The sequence below is a fragment of the Scyliorhinus torazame genome, chromosome 5 (assembly GCF_047496885.1).
Source record: "Scyliorhinus torazame isolate Kashiwa2021f chromosome 5, sScyTor2.1, whole genome shotgun sequence".
Taxonomy (NCBI): Eukaryota; Metazoa; Chordata; class Chondrichthyes; order Carcharhiniformes; family Scyliorhinidae; genus Scyliorhinus; species Scyliorhinus torazame.
In genome coordinates, this window is record NC_092711.1 from 262930076 (window position 1) to 262949079 (window position 19004).

The following is a 19004-nucleotide window of genomic DNA, read 5'->3' on the forward strand; positions in this document are numbered from 1 at the left end:
AATTGCAGTGCAGTACAGGGAAAATAGGAGAATGGTCCCTCAGAGATAGCTTGCAAAGAGAGTTGGAGCAGATAGCCATTAAGATCAATCGGCTGGGAGAACATGGATCCAGTGTTGGTAAAAGTTCTGTGAACTTGCAGGAGTGGTCAAGTTCAATGAATGCATCTTAAAATGCCATCTCCTACCAATGGAATAACCAACCTCACAGCCTTCTCAATGTACCACAATCATATCACTCATGACCCATCTGCAATCTCTAGCAATCAGAACTCCTGCTTAACACTCATGAGCTACAACTCACTCTTGCTCATTTAACACTGTTGCAAGCTTCATGTTCTCACAGCTTTCTCACATTTCCTTTTTTTGATTAAAATTTTTATCCCATCCCAATAGCCAGTGCACAGAGCAAACCCTTAATCCATCTCATTGCTTGCCTCAAAAACCAATTCAAATTGAATCCAATTCATGGTCTCCAGAAGGGAGACAGACAAGATCCAAGCTGACAAGTAAAGGCATTTCACCTCCCCTTGGGCTTGATGTTAGCCAAAAGGCTGAGAAGCGATGGCTTTCTCACATTTCCAGTTACTGCTATAACAAACACATCACGCAAACATGTTGCATCATGCTGATTAATACTCTTCCCTCTCCCTTGCAAGACAAACTGTGACACAACAGGAGACAGCAGTATAGAACTGGCAGGGACAACAAGCATGACAGCTAGTTCTTATTTCCTTGGAGACAGTGCTTAGCGTTATTAGTGCTGTAGCAACTAAAGTCATCCAGGATAACTGTTCCTTCATGTGCAGCTTCTCAAATTCCACTTTACTCTCTGCCTGCAATCTAGGAGGATGTACCAGCTTCAGGTTGTGTTAACCATGCACCCCTTACTTTCCACCCAACTCAGAAACTCTCGTAACATTTAAGAAATATTTAGATGTTCACTTGCACTGCCGTAACCTCATGGGCTATGGGCCAAGTTGGAAAATGGGATTAGTGTAACCAGATCTTTGTTGACCAGCGTGGACACTATGGGCCGAATAACCTCCACCTGTGCTGTAACATCTTTCAATCTAGAATCTGGATGAGTAATATTGTTCAGGGCAAGGCTGAAAGTGAGCAGACCAAAATGTTTAGTACATTGAGATGCTGACAGCCTGTTGACACTCGAGGAGTGTGAAGTACTCCAGCTTGGCACTAGGCTTCAAGCAAAAGTTGGAGACTGCTTGAAAAGAGAGATCCTTTCAGTTAACAGCCTGCAGATCCCTGTCAGATTAATGCTGAATCTGACAGCCTTCTGAAAAATCTTCTGTTCAGTTCACAGCATCCAGAAACTCACTAAAACAGACTGCTACAGTTCTGCCTCCTCCTAGTAGTTACATCATCTTTATTCCACTCAAATCCCATGGCATACTTAAGTTTAAACGCAATGTCTCTAATTATCTACTCACCAGAAATCAGTACAAAATCCAATTAGGTCTCTCCTTATAAACATAAGCATGATTAAAATAATTATTATCACACTTTTATGACATCTTAATTGCACCTTTTGCAGCCACAAAGTCTGTCTGTCTTTTAAACCAGGATTTAAAAAATATCTCACTGCAGTAGATATATATATATACACCCTAACCCAAGCCTTTAAAACATTACTGCAACAAATGCATATAATACAATATGTATATTTAGTTCTTACATTCATAGCAGTGTTTGTAATTTAATGTTTTTTTTTGTAATTGTAGAGATGTATACTGTAGTGGTTCAGCATTTACAATACCATTGATAATCTAACTCTTGCAATCTTATATATGCATATTTTAGAATAATCAGGAAGATGTTGCCAGAAGGGCATTTGAGTATATATGTGACTTCTCCCAAGATTGTAGTCAGCTGTTCACAGCTCTCAGGTACAGAACTAGAACACAATAAATGGAATATCTTATTGTTCACATATTGATAAAACTTAAAACCAAATAATATTTTTCAGCATATTCTCATAGTGACAGCATTACTGACTTTATTTCACTACTTCTATTCAATTTCTGATATAACTCCCCCACCGTAAATTTCAGCTTTTGGTTACTTTGTGCAAAGAGACTACAGGTTGAAGGATATCCTAGGATGCAAATTAACACCAAACAAGGTCTCTCCAACTGCTTGCCTATGTTCTGCTCTCAGGTTTATACCCAGGTATGCATAGATGCTGACCAATAGTGTTCATTGGTTAACTTGAAGCCTTCTGCAGCTAGTAGAAACTGCAAGGTGTAAGTATTTAATTGTCAAAAATTATCAAGTTGGAATTTGAGCACTTTTTTATGCCCAATGCCATTCTATTAGCCTAGAAAATTAAGAATAACTTGTCCCAATCTATAAAATAAACATCAAGAAGGTACACAGTATATACTTTTTATATGAAATGTTTAGCTGATGTCCTGGCAATACATGTACAGATAAATGTAAACACTCTTGGCACTATTTGAAGAGAGCAGGGTAGTCATTCCAGTAACCTGGCTGACGATCATCCTTCAGCTAAATCACAAAAATAAAAAGCAAAATACTTCAGATGTTGTAAATCTAAAGTAAAAACAAAATGCTGGAAATACGCAGCAGGTCTGGCAGCATCTATGGAGAGAGGAACAGAGTTAGCATTTTAGGTCAGTAACCTTACGTTCTTATAAGAGGTTATTAACCTGAAACATTAATTCCGCTTCTCTCATTCCTCTAAACTCCAACGGATACAGGTCCAGCCTTTCCTCATAAGATAACTGCTTCATCCCAGGAACCAGTCTCATGCACCTTCTCTGAACTGCTACTAATGCCTTATTTAAGGAGACCAACATTATACACAGTATTTCAGATGTGATCTCACCAATGCCCTGCAAACCTTACCTATTTTTATATTCAATTTCCCTTGCAATAAACAATAACATTATATTTACTTTCCTAATCACTTGCTGTGCCTTCATTCTAACCTCTTGTACCAGGGCACCCAGATTGCTCTCTACCGCAACAGAGTTCAGCAATCCCTCTCCATTTAAATAATATATTGCTTTTCCTCCTGGTAAAGTGGGCAAGTTCACATTTTTCCACTTGATATTCCATGCACCAATTTTTTTTACCACTCACTTAATCTACCTATATCCTGTGGCAGATTCCTTATGTCCTTTTCTTCCATCCTATCTACCTTTGTGCCATCAGCAAACTTATCAACCTTGCGTTCAGTCCCTTTATCCAAGTCATTGATGTAGATTGTAAATAGTTGATGCCCCGGCACTGATTCTATGGTACTCCACTAGTTGCTGCTTCCCAGTCTGAAAATGAAATGTAAGCATACTCTGCGTCCTGCTAGCTGAACAACTCTCTATTCATGCTAACATGAGCTCTTATTTTTTGTGCTTTTAAAAAATTTACTTTGATGTGGCACCTGACTTTTTTATTTGTTCATGGGATGTGAGCGTCGCTGGCTGGGCCAGCATTTATTGTCCATCCCTGATGGCATTTAAGGGTCAACCACATTGCTGTGGATCTGGAGTCACATATAGGCTTGTAATTTCAGATTTTTAAAAATTGAATTCAAATTTCACCACCTGCCATGGCGGGATTCTAACCCGGGTCCCCGGAGCATGACTGGATGGTCTCTGCATTACTAGTCCTGAGACAATACCACTATACCACTCCCTCCCCACAAAATGGGAAATCATGTTAAGTGGTTCCGACATTAAAATTTGGATATTTGACACTTAAAAGGAATGGAAGGCCTTTGAAAATGCTACGGGCAAGATTTTCTGTTTGAAAGTCTCTTAAGTGTTGAAGCAGGGACTGAATTTGATGCTAGCTTTGGAGTTAGCACCAAAGAGCCTGGCAGCTGGAGCTGTTTTTAAGTGCTACACTTACCACACACTCACTGCTGCCACCAAGATGAATCACAGAAGACCGACACCTGAGGTGGACCACCATTCTATGCCAGTGAATAGCAGAGGGACACCCTCTTCCCCAATGTGCGCTACAGACTTGAGCCTGCCCTCCTGATCACTGCCTGGGGGGTGGTGGCAAAAGCAGTCAACGCTGCCAGTCTCACCAGGAGGAGATCAGAAGGGTGGGGGTCAGTGACAGCAAAGAACCGTGGAGGGTTCTAAAGGCTGCAGTGCAGGTAATCTCTGGTTGGGGTAAGCTCTGCTGATCCCCTGCTTCCTGTAAAATGGGGCAGTGCTTCTGAGGAGTGGCAAAGCCTGGTGGACTTCTGATTGAGCTTGGCGATTGATACAGCTAGGGTATGAGGGTTTCCAGAGGGATGGCCTGGTAGGCTCCCAGATGACCAAAGGTCTTCTGTGCATTTAAAGGATATGGGCAGCACTCAGCAGTGTGATCATGATTCGCGTTTGCGGTGTCACGAGACGGAGAATTCTGTCCTAAGAACTGTACACATTATATACCTGTATTTAAATTATTTATCAAGTCCTTATCTGCAGAAATTCTGAAGTAATTCCAGGTGGTACATTTTATTTTTCTTTACCTTAAATAGATGTTTAATTCGCCTTGTGCCATCTATTACAGACACAGATGATAAGGAAACAAGGTAACTACATCACACTTGTATTCTGGTTGTACCTATTCCAGTTGCATCTTCTCTGACAATTGTGTTAAAAGCGGTTGCAAATTTACTGTAATAGGTGGGGATGCTACTTCCGGTGCTACTATTTAAGCATGGCAGGCCTTGATTTTGCGGCCACAATAATGCTAGAACTATTAACGTTCACCGTTAAATGGATTAAAGTGGGTAGCATCTCCCACCCTCCACACATACATAGTTAAACACAGGAATCAAGAACAAGCTGTCCAATTTGCCAAACACCTTTGCAAGATTTGCTGTTGCAGTATCTCTCCAGCTGATTCAGCAGTCAAGCCCGAAAGGCAGGAAGTTGAGGTACTTACCCCAGTAAATTTGCCAGAAAAAATGAAAGACTTGTTAATGTAAACGTATGTGAAATTTCAAAGTGATAATTCTTAGTTGGTACAAAACAACCGCTCTGATGCTGAAAATTTACCTTTGCAAGTGTGAAACTTTTTCCTTAGGATTTTAATTATTGTTAGAGATTTTAGGCTGCATTCTCCATTTGGGAGATGATGCCCCGCCCGCCACACACACGGGAGCTGCTGGGCCATCCCCACAGTGTGAGCGTGACCCAACTCCCTTGACCAGAGAACCGCATAACAGAGACCCCCCTCCCCCCATAACAGAATAAGAGACCTTCCCCACAACAGACAACCTTGCTGGAAGCCAGAGAGCAGTCCCACCAGAAACATTAAAAAACAGTGCTTTAAAACTCATTTCTGCAAGGCTTTTATTCACATCAATGGGAAATTGCTTTTACTAGACTGTAATTGACAGCTTCCAGACAGCCAGATGTCTGGATTGTTTAATTTCATTTCCTTTCATGTTTGAATGGATCTCAAGTACCCTGCTGTGAAACAGACTGCATTGTTTAGAAACATCTAGCTAGAAAGGATTGACAGCTCTTGACCACATCAAAAGCAGTGGAGTGCTTTCTCTGAGAGAAAAGCACTTACCTGCTTTTGATATGGTCAAGAGCTCTCAATCATAGCTCTTGGTCGCGATTCTCCCAAAAAAGTTCCAAGTTAATTTGTGGCGGGTTTTTCAAGAAGTTTCCTGCCAGCGAGTTCCCAACTGCTATTCAGTGACATTTAGCCACTTTTTTGGGCCGTGTAGAGCTTCCCACCGGTTTAGCCCACACTTAGAACTTTTTTTTAGCACTGGGGAGCTGAACTCCGATATCGGGCCGCCATTTTGAAAGGGTGCCCGGTCTCTAAGTGAGCTTGTGGGTTCCACACCACCCCACCCATGGACAATGTCACCCCCCACACACATGACACTACCCCACACCCCCCTAAGTGAGGACAACCTGTTATGGGGTCCCTAGGCGTCCCCCCTCTTCAAGCCCTCCTCCTTTCTAGGACCCCCACCCATCACTCCCCAACCTCCCGGAGCCCCCTACTTACCTGTACTGCACTCCCCCACCCTTCAGCCTCCCCCCCCCCCCCCCTTCCACCCTTGTTTCATGGGTATGGCCCCCCTCACCCCCTGACCATTGACAGTGCCATCCTGGCACTCAGGCACCCTTGCACTGACACCCAGGCAGTACTCCTGCTGGCTTGGCAGTGCCATCCAGGCACCTTGGCAGTGATATGGTGGCAGTGCTAAGGTGCAGCTGAGCAGTGCTAACGTGCCCACCTTCCAGGAAGATGGCCAGGGAGCCGCCCTAACCAACCAGGGGCCTCCGCTGGCCTGGGAACCCGCTGGGTGCCGTTCCACCTGGTCCACGTTTGTGTGGACAAGCACTGATCAGCACCTGGCTGCAGCCTCTTCGGGGAGGCCGGAGAATCAAAGGGGGTCAGTGGATCCCGCTCAGGTAGGTCGTAAGTAGGTTTACAACCTACGTCCGTCCGCGAGTGGCCTCTCCTGGTGTTCGCTCGCTTGAGCACAATGTGGCCTGAGAATCGCGCCCTTTATGTCTCTATTTTTCTTTTTTAATTACATTGAATTGAATACCCTTAACTTTCCCTTCCTGGTTTCCTGCAGAAGGATTTTTCAATCTTATTGTTTCAAGAAAATAATTTGCCAGAATTTTCTTCACTTGAAAAGTCTTCAGACACCCAGAACATTTTCAGGCACGACAACTCTCATGGCAGATGTGTGACATGCTCTGCAATCTTATGGCAGGTGACCAATTAATAAGCCACATCTCCATCTCTTTGCAATTAAGGACGGCATTTGGACATGTGCCGGAGCGCCTTCAGGACTCGTCAGTCTAATGCTGAGACAGATGAAAAATGTGAGGGCATTTGAAAAAAGATGGGATTAATAAAAAAGAGCCAGATCTGTTGGGGTTATCAGTGTGAATTGAAGACGGACCACCTAGAAGAATGCTTTTGGCTTCAGTTAAGCCTATTTTACCTTTATTGCTCTGCAAGCAGGGTTAAAAAAAATATGATTACACTTAGAACCTCAGCTGTGACGCCACCTACTCTGTGTTGCAAGACTCCTGACAGCGTGGGGCTCATCTGCCCTCAATTAGTGGCTAATTTCCCTTTTAAACATCTTAATTGACTACTTGTGGCACACAAGTGGGCAACCACTCTTGCAGGAAGTCTGTCTCCATGCAAATCTAGAGGCTGGAAGACATGGCACTGACGTAACATATAGCACCAACTACCCCCCGCATCCCTAATGGGCTGGGAGAATTAAGCCTTCTGTTCAGACAAAACCTGGATCCCTGTAGCTGATGACCATAAGTTACGGTTTAAAAATCCACACAAAGAATTCTGTGGGAAGCTGTAAGCACAATGAACATCAAGTACTATTCGTTCAACTCTGACTGCAAAATCCATACTGTGTTTTGATTTAGCTGCTAAGGCCACTGTAGTGTTATGGACTTTGTTTTGCAGGTCTTTATGCACAGTATTCAAAAGTACAAGCACAGTCTCTTTGCAAATATCTTGCTGCTGCCCCACTTGAGGGCATTGTTCCATAAGATTCAATATTTATAGTTCTAGAGAAAGTTCCACTGCTCAGTGATGAGGTATAGATAACTTCATATTTCCATGCTGGTTCCCACTGATTCATGCATCAATGGGCATTCCATGATTGCTAATCAAGATTGAAAAGTTTCCAATGTTGATCTCACTAGTGAGGTTTTTCACAGTAATAATTGATGCCAACCAACTGAAGAAAAAAAATACACAGTCCCCCAATACCTGTGATCATTTGGATAGACTTCCATCTCCAGGTCTGAGGCGTTCAAGTCGGGCGACCCTGACCTAGACAATAAATCCAGCTACAACCTCTGCAAAGCCATCCGGGATGCCAAGAGAGAATATCAGACCAAGCTAGAGTCATAGACTAGCATTACAGACTCACATCGTAGATGGGCAGCACGGTAGCCTTGTGGATAGCACAATTGCTTCACAGCTCCAGGGTCCCAGGTTCGATTCCGGCTTGGGTCACTGTCTGTGCGGAGTCTGCACATCCTCCCCGTGTGTGCGTGGGTTTCCTCCGGGTGCTCCGGTTTCCTCCCACAGTCCAAAGATGTGCAGGTTAGGTGGATTGGCCATGATAAATTGCCCTTAGTGTCCAAAATTGCCCTTAGTGTTGGGTGGGGTTACTGGGTTATGGGGCTAGGGTGGCGGTGTTGACCTTGGGTAGGGTGCCCTTTCCAAGAGCCGGTGCAGACTCGATGGGCCGAATGGCCTCCTTCTGCACTGTAAATTCTATGAAATCTATGAAAGGCCTAAACAATATGATGGACTATAAAGCAAAGCCGAGCAGTATCTCCGGCAGCAGCGCACCGCTCCCCGATGAACTCAATGCATTCTATACTCGGTTCGATGCATTGATCCACTGTGAAGTGCCCCAGCAGCCCAAAACACACCCATACCCACCGTCGCAGCTTCCGAAGTCAGATTGGCCTTCCTGAAAATGAACCCTCGGAAGGCGACTGGTCCGGATGGGATCCCTAGTCGTACACTCAGAGCCTGCACGCACCAACTGGCAGATGTATTCGCGGACATCTTCAACCATCTCTACTCTGCTTCGAGGTCTCCACCTGCTTCAAGAAGACCAGCATCATACCAAATAGGCGGGACCGAATGCCGCTCGCAGACGTAGGTCATAAACCTACTTACGGTGCCAAAGAAGAACCAGGCAACGTTCCTCAATGACTCCCGTCCGGTGGCCCTGACATCAATAGTAATTAAGTGCTTCAAAAGGTTGGTCATGAAGCGCATCAACTCCATACTCCCAGAACGCCTAGATTCACTGCAATTCGCATACCGCCGCAACCGGTCCACAGCAGACACCATCTCCCTAACCCTACGCTCATCCCTAGAGCATCTTGACAACATTGACTATCAGACTCCTATTTATTGACTACAGCTCCGCCTTCAACACCATAATCCCAGCCAAGCTCATATCGAAGCTCCAAAACCTAGGACTTGGCTGCTCACTCTGCAACTGAATCCTCGACTTTCTGACCCACAGACCACAATCAGTAAGAATAAATAACAACACCTCCTCCACGATAGTCCTCAATACCGCGGCCCTACTATACTCCCTATACGCACGACTGCGTGGCAAAATTTGGTTCCAACTCCATCTACAGGTTTGCTGATGACACGACCATCGTGGGTCAGATCTCGAACAACGACGAGTCAGAATTCAGGAGGGAGATGGGGAACCTAGTGGAGTGGTGCAACGACAACAATCTATCCCTCAATGCTAGCAAAACTAAAGAGGTGGTCATTGACTTCAGAAAGCAAAGTACTGTATACACCTCTGTCTGCATCAACGGGGCTGAGGTGGAGTGGTTGACAGCTTCAAATTCCTAGGGGTGCACATCACTAAAAATCTGTCCTGGTCCACCCACGTCAACACTACCACCAAGAAGGCACAAACAGTGCTTATACTTCCTCAGTCCATCACACAAACCTGCCTCCCATCCATTGATTCTATCTACACCTCCCCCTGCCTGGGGAAAGCGGGCAGTAAAATCAAAGACCACTCCCACCCGCTGTTCAACATTACGTGGAGCATCAACCTTGTATTCTTGTTCTCAAGTCTTAAGCCAGGATTTTCCAACATCCCCCGCCCCCCCACTCCCCGAAAATCCTGCCCATAGAGTGCGGCTTAAATTCAGAATGCTGTGACACAAATGTGAGTGTGCTACGGACTGAGTCAGGGCAGAAACCCGCAGCCCATTATTTACAAGGCCATCTGTGTAAGGAGGTGGGAAGCACTTCCAACATTACACCCTGCGTCGGCACCAGACCCTGGGCTATCACATGTGCCATCAGCAATTTTCTGCCACTTTAAGCCTCCAGTGCTTCAAACCTATCTTACTGACTTAATTAATTTTGTTCACCAATCCTGCCTGGAGCTCATTCAACCAAACTTGGGTAAGCTTATCACCATTGTTTTTTATAATTAACCCAGTCATAAATTTTTAAAAACAGACTTATGTTTCTCTCTCAAAATAAAAATTCAGTTGTCCACTTTTTAACCCTTATTTTCTATTCCTTATTTGAAAAAGTCCCATAGTGATTTGAAATATTATTCTTGTTCTGCATTTTTCCCACATGCAGGCTCAGGTATGTCTCTCCCCAACCCCACAGCTCCAGCTCCAATTGGTCTGTTATTTTAAAAGCCCCAGTTCTGTTCCTTGCCATTGCCTTGGTTGTGTTTCCTTTTTCAAGATATATCTTTTTTATATAATCTTGCTTCTGCTAATTTCAGTTTTTAAAATAGCATTAGTTCTTAGAATTTAAAGAAAAACACTAGCAATGTGAAATTAACTAACTATACTATATATTTGATCTGTAATGCTCCTTCAATATGTCACAAGCTGTTGTAACTTAAATATATTTATTAGTACCCTTACACTTATATATACTTCATTGCAAATAGAAAGTTTTCAAACTTACTGGCAGATCTCATGGTAAAACAGACAAAGGTTTTATAAGAACTGGCTGTTGCTCCATATTATCAGGGATATTGATGCCAGCATAGGAACATTGTGAAAGGGAATGCTAGTTGTGGGATTGATAATTGCTTTGCGGATTGCTGTATTTTGTGGGTGGGTCCTAGAACAAAGTAGAATATAGTGATAAATTCAGGCACTTGGGATCATTGAAAGCGAGAGACCCATTGGTTGGGGAAGAGAGATCTCGGAACTTGGGGAAGAGAGATCTCGGAACTTGAGAGAATTGTGGTAGTTTTAGAATTAGGGGACTTTGGAAGTTCAGCCTAGGCATTTAAGTTCTTAGATGGGTGCCCAGAATCTGGAAGCTAAAAGCAAAACTGGAGAGGATGTGGAATATATTTTCAATTAAGTATTTATTCAATATTTTGCATATCATAATGTTGCATGGCTTAAAAGCAATTTAATCACATGGAAGTCACATATGAGTTGTGGTGTATAGCTCTGGCCCTGTTCTGTTTCACAATTCCTGATTAGAACAAGTATAATTAAAATCATACAAAATTATGCTTATGGTTAGTGAGTAAACCATACTTACTAACAATTTTTAACGTCAACACCTAACTATAATGCCTATTTCTTTTGGCAGGCATGAGCGACTGGACTCTCTTTTATCATATTTAAAGACAGGTAGGTACAATAAGACGATTTAATATTCAGAGGCTATCGCATCTGAATTGTAACTGTTCAGCTATTTCAATTACTTTACTGTAGTAAGTGCAATAATTGGTGACCACCAGTTAGCTCCAATCCCAGGAGTGTAAGGGAGCTGCAACAGGCAACCTCTAATGTAACTGGCATTGGTCACATTGATTCACAGTATTATATCAGTATCGATGCCAGACCACCAAACATAGCTTCTTACCAGCATTTTTATCTTTGACACGCCCAAATGGGCGCTGTGCAATTCTCCACACCTTGATTCTCTTCCTAATATGGGTGTACACCTACCTCGCAACTAAGCTCACCTTTTCTGAAATATCTTCAAAACCTCGTCTAAATTGGCTAGATATTCCTCTTCAGTGGATCCCGTTATTAAAACTTTGTCCAAATAAACAACAACCCTGGGGAAACCCTGCAGCAAACTCTCCAAAGTTCGCTGGAAGATGCCACAAATCGATGAAACCCCAAACAGTACATGTGTATAGTGGTATAATCCCTTATGAGTATTTATGGTGACATATCCTCTTGATGCGTTGTCCAATTCTAACTGTTGGTAAGCGTGCTCACATGCAACTTGGTATATATCAAGTCTCAGCCAACTGGGCATATAGACCCTCTATTTTGGCGATGGGGTATCTACCTGGTTTCACAGTGTGGTTTATCGTCGGCTTGTAATGTCCACAGGTACGAATGGTATTGTCTGGTTTAACTACCGGCACAATGGATGCTGCGTACTCAGCAAATTGTATGGCCTTCTCTACTATTGCTTAGGGCACAGAACTTGCTTCAAGCATTCTTGGGGTGGCTTCCGGGTCCACATGACTTTTGCTTGCAATCCTTTGATCGTTTCCAATTCCTTGTTTTTTTGTATGACGTCATGTAGGCCTTCTTCATTCAATTAAAATATTTCAAGCCAGTTCTACTTGAACTCTTGAAGCCAGTCACGTCACATTAAACTCAGTCCTTGGCTCGACACCACTATCAATGGTAGCTGTGCAGATAGATGTCTATAACTCACTGGAGTCATGGTCACCTGTACTATTTTTATGGCCTCTGGTATATGTAGCCAGTTTAGGAGCAGTATTCCTCAACCTCGGGGGTTGAACCTCTGAGAGATAACAGTAGGTCTGTTCGCTTACAACAGTAGCTGACATCCCATGTCTACTTCCTTCTTCAGTGGCTGGCCATTCACCAACAACACCACTGTGATGGTGGCTACATTGCCCGCTTTCACATTATTCAGCGACAAAATGTTCCGTTCACGTGCTGGCCAATCCTCCATACTATGGACTGGGGCTGGATTATTTATTCTGCTGGTACTGGGCAGGCCCTATTTGTTTTTCCCACAGATGAGGCACTCTGCTTCTCAAAATCCACACATTTCTGGAGGGTGACTTGCCCCGCACCAATAGCATTATCATTCCTAGGCTTTTGTTTAGATCTTCTACACTTTGTGGCTCTTCTGGCTTCTGCATTATTCTTCCTACCTAAACCAGCACCTGCTCTCCTGGCCTTAGAATGGCTGCAGATGCGCAGGTCGCTTTTCTTTGTTCGGTGGACTCCTGTGAATGCGTCGGCCAGGAAAGGACTTCACATGCGCAGTTGGTGTCTTTCACATCTTCAGGCTGGGAACTGGCCCTGTGCACATGCGCAGTTCATTTATTTTACATTGTAATGCCGCGAACTAACCCCATGTGTCTACACAGCTGAAAAAGAAGGAAAGTGAAACTGCAGGTCTAGTGACCTGAAGAAGAGTGCCATTGCAGAGAAGTGTACCATGGAACTGGACACAGGGACGGGGCTGGGAGATGGGTCCCAGGCACAAGGATCAGAACCAAATCCAAAAAGGCACCCTAATTAAGGACAAGGACAAAGATCAGAAATAGATCCTGTTGAACAAAGTTGAGAGAATGGAGCAGAGTGATTGGCTCCAAAATGAATAGAGAATGCTGTGGGGGACTGACTTTAAGAAAAGTAAGCTCGAGAGAAACCTGAAGTTCCGAAGAAGCAGCTGGAGGTTGGTTATTCCTTACTTCCTTCGGTGGTGTAATACAGCCGAAGATCTGAAATTGTGCTTGGAAGATGATACTTAGATGTACAAGGAAGATCCAGAGGAAAGGGATCTCAAGACGACGAGATTGAAAATCTGAGGTGAATTTTTGTTGAAACTGTCCAAATGGGAGCAATTTGGGGGGGATAATTCCATGGTAAATTCTTCAAATGTGGAGATTGGAAACCCTTGTAAGAAAGACAAGAGTTTCAGTGAGACAAGTTGGCTCATGGAGTGACAAGCTTCTGGGTGTGCTGTTGAGAAATCCAAAGGACCAAATCATCTCCTAAATCGGCAAAGTCCGATGTTGTGCAGGGAAAGTTGTATTGAGCCGGGCGACAGCAATGCAGGCTTTTTCAACTGTATCATGCAGAACTTAGAGAATAAAATTGACAATCACGTGTTCCACTCTGTGGCTGTGGCGGGTGGCCTTTGATTCACCCAATCCACTATCACCTCAACACTTCAAAGATCAGCGCGCAGCTAGCACATTTCAAATCCGAGGAAGCCACTGGGAGTCGAGGCTGCCAGACCCAGGAGACATTCAGCTCCCAAATTTACAGACGCTTCCCTCGAGCGCCTGCTGGGTACATTGGAGGCCTGCTGCAGTGTACTCGATCCACACTCTGGGTGAAGACCTGCAATCAAGGTGACTGATGCACCATGGGAGGCAATGGCAGCAGTCGTCAGTGTCAACGCCCTGTGGAAGAGAACAGCCAACCAGTTCCACCAGAGGATGAATGATATAGTCCGTTCTGCTAAGGTAAGTCAGTCATCTCATCAGTCAAAACTCTCACACTCACAGACCCATCATATATCCACACTGAAAACCCATTACAACTTTCACCCTTGAACCCTCCACCATTGCAGACACACCATGGTGGGACCTAGTTCTAGAGTAGCCTTGGGGTCTACAGTCTGCTGAGCACATCACAATGTCCGATCTATAGCAAGCAGGGGCATCCAAGGGTGCCGGCTCTACGAGGATTGCTGGAGGCCTGGAATTTGCTGAGTCCAAGTGAGATGAGCAGGCCTCTGGACTCGATTATGCCTCCTTTGCTGGAGCTCCAAAGGCAAGGTAGGGAAAATCAGGAAGGGATGTTTGCGGCACTCCTCAGATTGCAAGGCTCCATGGACGAGTCCATCTGTCTTCAGTTTGGAGTGATTGTGCAGACAAGCTAATGCACTGCAGTCAACACTGGTAGGGTGACAGCCACAGTAGAGACCTTGATTCAAGACTTCTCGCTTGCACTGCTGCAGGAGCTGCATTCCATGCACTCCATTGCAGAGGCACTCGTTGACCCACCAATGCCAGAGGGAGGTGGGGCTTCTCGAGCTCACTACAGCTGCCCCTCTTTCTCAAGGGGCACCCATAGGTAGAAGGGCCAGCTGGTGCATAATCCGGGTCCATTCACCCAGGTGATTGCAGGAGTATCCCTCCCATCTGAATCCCCTCTTCTTGTGACCGTTCCAACCCCACAAGCAGATTAGGGTGACACAGCCACGTAGCAGGTCACTGAAAGCAGACTGAGGGCCCCCTCGGTCTCCACCCTCCAGAGGACCCACACCAATGTCATCGCAGTCAGCAAGCAGCTGCCATCTCCACTATGGATGTTGGAGTTCCACCAAGATATAGGGGCAGGTTAAGGAAGGTTAAGAAGTTTTAGTTACACAGCGTGGACACTGGTATTTTTCATTTCTACATAAGGTCCAGTTCTGTAAATAAATTGGCACTAATTTCACCTTTTTTATGGTTCCTTGTTACAGTGATCTGTGTTCCTGTCAGGCTGAAGTGGAAACCCGATTTGTGTGCAAGATAAAGGCAGGGTTCTCAGTCCAGGGCTCGGTGCTTTGAGTGACTTTCCCAGCACACTGTTGACATTCTTTTACAGTGACTGAACACAACAGTTATGCCTGTACCTCGAATGTACTCGACTGACATCACACAATTCAACCATTCTCTCTGTGTGCTCGCTGCACCTTTGGCTCCCCATCCCACCTGCCTCTGGTGATACTGTTCGCCAAGGGTTCAGCTCTTTTAAGTATGCTGTAGGATCTGGAGAAGGTAAACTCTCTCCGTTGCATCAGCGCATAACGTGACTCTGGTCATTGAGAGTAAGTAAGCTCCCTTCAGCCAGACAGGAGTCAGATATTCACATATATTCTTTGAGGATCTATGCACTGTCCCCACAGCAAGTTGTCATAATTCACTTGGAACCTGGAATATAGGGACAATGCTGCATAGGGATGTGAAGCTACTGGGGTATCCTCACTGGATATCCACATGGACCTCAATGAATCTGGCGGCAATATGCACATCCTAAAATTGTCTGCCTTGACTGGACATGGCCATGGCCTCATGGTCAACATACTTTCCCTTGAGGATCTTCCCAGCGTCAACCCCTTCAAAGTCATCCTCATCAGAGGAGATGTGCTGCTCCTCCATGTCCTCAGTTAGTTCCTCCCCCTGTTGGAGCACCAGATTGTGCAGCATGCAGCAGGTGACGGCGATGTGTGACATCCTCTGTGAATTGCATTGCATTGCTTCACCAGACCAGTCCAGGCACCAGAGCCTCATCTTCAACATCCCTGTGGTTTGCTCACCCAAAGTGCAAATTGCAGTATGAGCCTCACTGTATTTTGTCTGCAGCACTCTGTGGCCTCCACACAGGCATCATAGGCTATGCCCTCATTGGGTAGTTCTCCCCCCTGAGAATCATAGAATTTACAGTGCTGAAGACCATTTGGCCCATCGAGTCTGTATCAGTCCTCGGAAAGAGCACCCTACCCAAGCCCACACCTCCACCCATCCCCGTAACCTAACTTAACCTTTTTGAACACGAAAGGGCAATTTAGCATGGAGAAATGTGTGGTGGTGCAGGGGTCGCAGATCCGAGAAATTGAAGGGATGATCTTGGATCACATCGATTGAGTGGTGGCATTGGAGGCAGAGACGAGCTCTTGGGAGACCTTTGCAAGATGTTGAGGGCAAAGGTGGAGGAGCAGGATAACCGCTTGAGAACGCAGGACTTGCGTATGAAGGGTCTGCCTGAAGGAGTGGAAGGTGTGAGTGCCACGAGGTACTTGTCAAAGATGCTGATGGCGGAGTGGGTGCTGGATAAGGCCCCTGAAGTGGACAGAGCACACAGGTCTCTGAGGCAGATACGGGCAGTGATCGTGAGACTCTACAAATTTGTGGAGGAAGAGAAGATCTTGCGTTTAACCTGGGAGAAACGCACCTGCGAATGGATGGGGAACAAGGTCCAAATATATCAGGACATTGGAGCCGAGTTGGCGAAACGTTGTGCAGGGTTCAACAAGGCCAAGGCGGTGCTGTATCAGTGGCGGATCAGGTTTGGGGTGCTTTCCCCAGAGAAGTTATGTGTGACGTTTGAAGGCCGGGAATATTACTTCGAGACCCCAGAAGCAGCTGAGAACTTAATCAAGGAGTATAAACTAGGGGGCAGAACTGAGTTGAAATCACGGGGTAACTGGTGTGCTGGTATTTTGTAATGGTTGGGAATATGGTTGAAGTGGGGGTAGGGATCCCAGCTCTGGGATCCCAACCCCCCCTTGTTTCATGGGGCTGTTTGTGTTTTATCTCTTGTTTGTTTGATCTCGGGGGAGGTGACTTGGAGTTCAGGATGTATCTTTTGATTGGGTGGAGGAGGGTATGATCTTCTTCCCTGAGCGGAGGAATGTGGGGGGGGGGGATTATTGGGAGGAGTCTATGACAGGAGCTGCCACGCTAGCAAGTAATACTGGTGAGCAGCGGGGTCCTTCCAGGGGCCCCTGGAGCTGGAAGAGGCCCATAGAGTGTTGGCGAGGAGGCCCAAGGCTAACGAGCTTCCGCGGGCGGGGCTGATGCGGTTCCATCGGTTCGTCGATCGGGAGTGTGTGCTCAGGTGGGCCAAGAAGGAGAGGAGCAGCAGGTGGGAGAACGCGGAGGTTCAGATATATCAGGACTGGAGTGCGGAGGTGGCGAAGAGGAGGGCCGGGTACAATCGAGCGAAGGCGGTGCTGCACAGGAAGGGGGTGAAGTTTGGCATGTTGCAGCCGGCACGACTGTGGGTTACCTACAAGGACCGGCACCATTATTTTGAGTCTCCGGAGGAGGCGTGGGCCTTTGTTCAGGCCGAGAAGCTGGACACAGACTGAGGGTCGGGATGGGCGATTGGGGACTGCGGTGGATATGTTATGCCTATTTTTGGTTCGTGGGGTTTAGGGTTTCTTTTTCTCTGTGTTTTTCTCTTACGGGTTGGGGAGGGTGGATGGGGCGGGTTGGGCACTGTTTTGGTTGGTGGCGGGGCCTGGTAGGTGGAGAGTGCGGGATTTTTTCCCGCGCCGAAGACTGGGGGGGGGCGGGACCGGGGCGGGGAAGCGAGGATTGTTTCCCGCGCTTAGAACGGAGGGGGAGAGCCTGTGAATGGGAAGTGGGAGAGGAGGGTGTGCCACACAATGGAAGGAGTCGAAGGGGAGGCGGGAGTGGCCGGGGTCAGCAGGAGTCAGCTGACTTGCGGAGGTGCAATGGGGGGGGAGTAAACCAGCTAGGATGGGCCCTGGTGGGGGGTGGGGTGGTGGGTGGGGGGAAATCGAGTTGCTGCTGCTAAGATCAAGGAGGAGCTGGAGCGTGTGGGGTGGGTCGAGACGGGGGTATGCCGCTATGGGGAACGGGCCGGGTGTGGGGTGCGGGCGCTTGGCTGGCCGAGGAGGGGTCATGGCTAGTCGCCGGAGGAGGGGGGCGGGTAGCCCCCGATCCGGCTGATAACCTGGAATGTAAGGGGACTGAATGGGCTGGTTAAGCGGGCCCGCGTGTTCGCGCACCTGAAGGGGCTCAAGGCGGATGTGGTTATGCTCCAGGACACACACCTGAAGGTGGCAGACCAGGTAAGACTGAGGAAAGGGTGGGTAGGTCAGGTGTTTCACTCGGGGCTCGATGCCAAAAATCGAGGGATGGCGATCTTGGTGGGAAAGAAGGTGTCGAGCATTGTGGCAGATAATGGCGGTAGGTACATAATGGTAAGTGGTAAGTTGCAGGGAGAGAGGGTGGTACTGGTCAATGTGTATGCTCCGAACTGGGACGATGCGGGTTTTATGCGGCGTATGTTGGGTCGGATCCCAGACTTGGAAGTGGGGGGCCTGATAATGGGGGGAGACTTTAACATGGTGTTGGATCCTGCACTGGATCGCTCCAGGTCTAGGACGGGTAGGAAGCCGGCGGCGGCTAGAGTGTTGAGGGGATTTATGGACCAAATGGGAGGGGTGGACCCTTGGAGATTTGCAAGGCCGGGGGCTAGGGAATTTTCATTCTTCTCACATGTCCATAAGGCTTATTCTCGAATCGACTTTTTCATTTTGAGTAGGGCGCTGATAGCGAGAGTAGAGGATAGCGAGAGTAGAGGATACCGAGTATTCGGCAATAGCCATTTCGGACCACGCCCCGCATTGGCTGGACTTGGAGATGGGGGAGGAGAGGGACCAGCGCCCGCTGTGGCGCTTGGAGGTGGGGCTGTTGGCGGATGAGGAGGTGAGTGAGCGGGTCCGAGGAAGTACAGAGAGGTACTTGGAGACCAACGACAACGGGGAGGTCCGAGTGGGGATGGTATGGGAGGCACTGAAGGCGGTGGTGAGGGGAGAGCTGATCTCCATCAGGGCCCAAAAGGAGCGGAGGGAGCGGGGAGAGAAGGAGTGGCTGGTGGGGGAGATGGTGAGGGTAGACAGGAGGTATGCGGAAGAACCTGAGG

General features: G+C 46.7%; 1 protein-coding gene across 1 annotated transcript in view; it reads left to right on the forward strand.

Annotated features, from left to right (window-relative positions):
- The window catches only part of tex11 (testis expressed 11), a 447334-nt gene that overhangs the window by 271763 nt on the left and 156567 nt on the right, over window positions 1–19004 (forward strand). The window contains exons 19-22 of the mRNA XM_072501531.1: window positions 1819–1904; window positions 4520–4573; window positions 10153–10158; window positions 11137–11177. Coding sequence (XP_072357632.1) covers window positions 1819–1904; window positions 4520–4573; window positions 10153–10158; window positions 11137–11177 — 187 coding nt within the window. The remainder of the gene's footprint in view (window positions 1–1818; window positions 1905–4519; window positions 4574–10152; window positions 10159–11136; window positions 11178–19004) is intronic.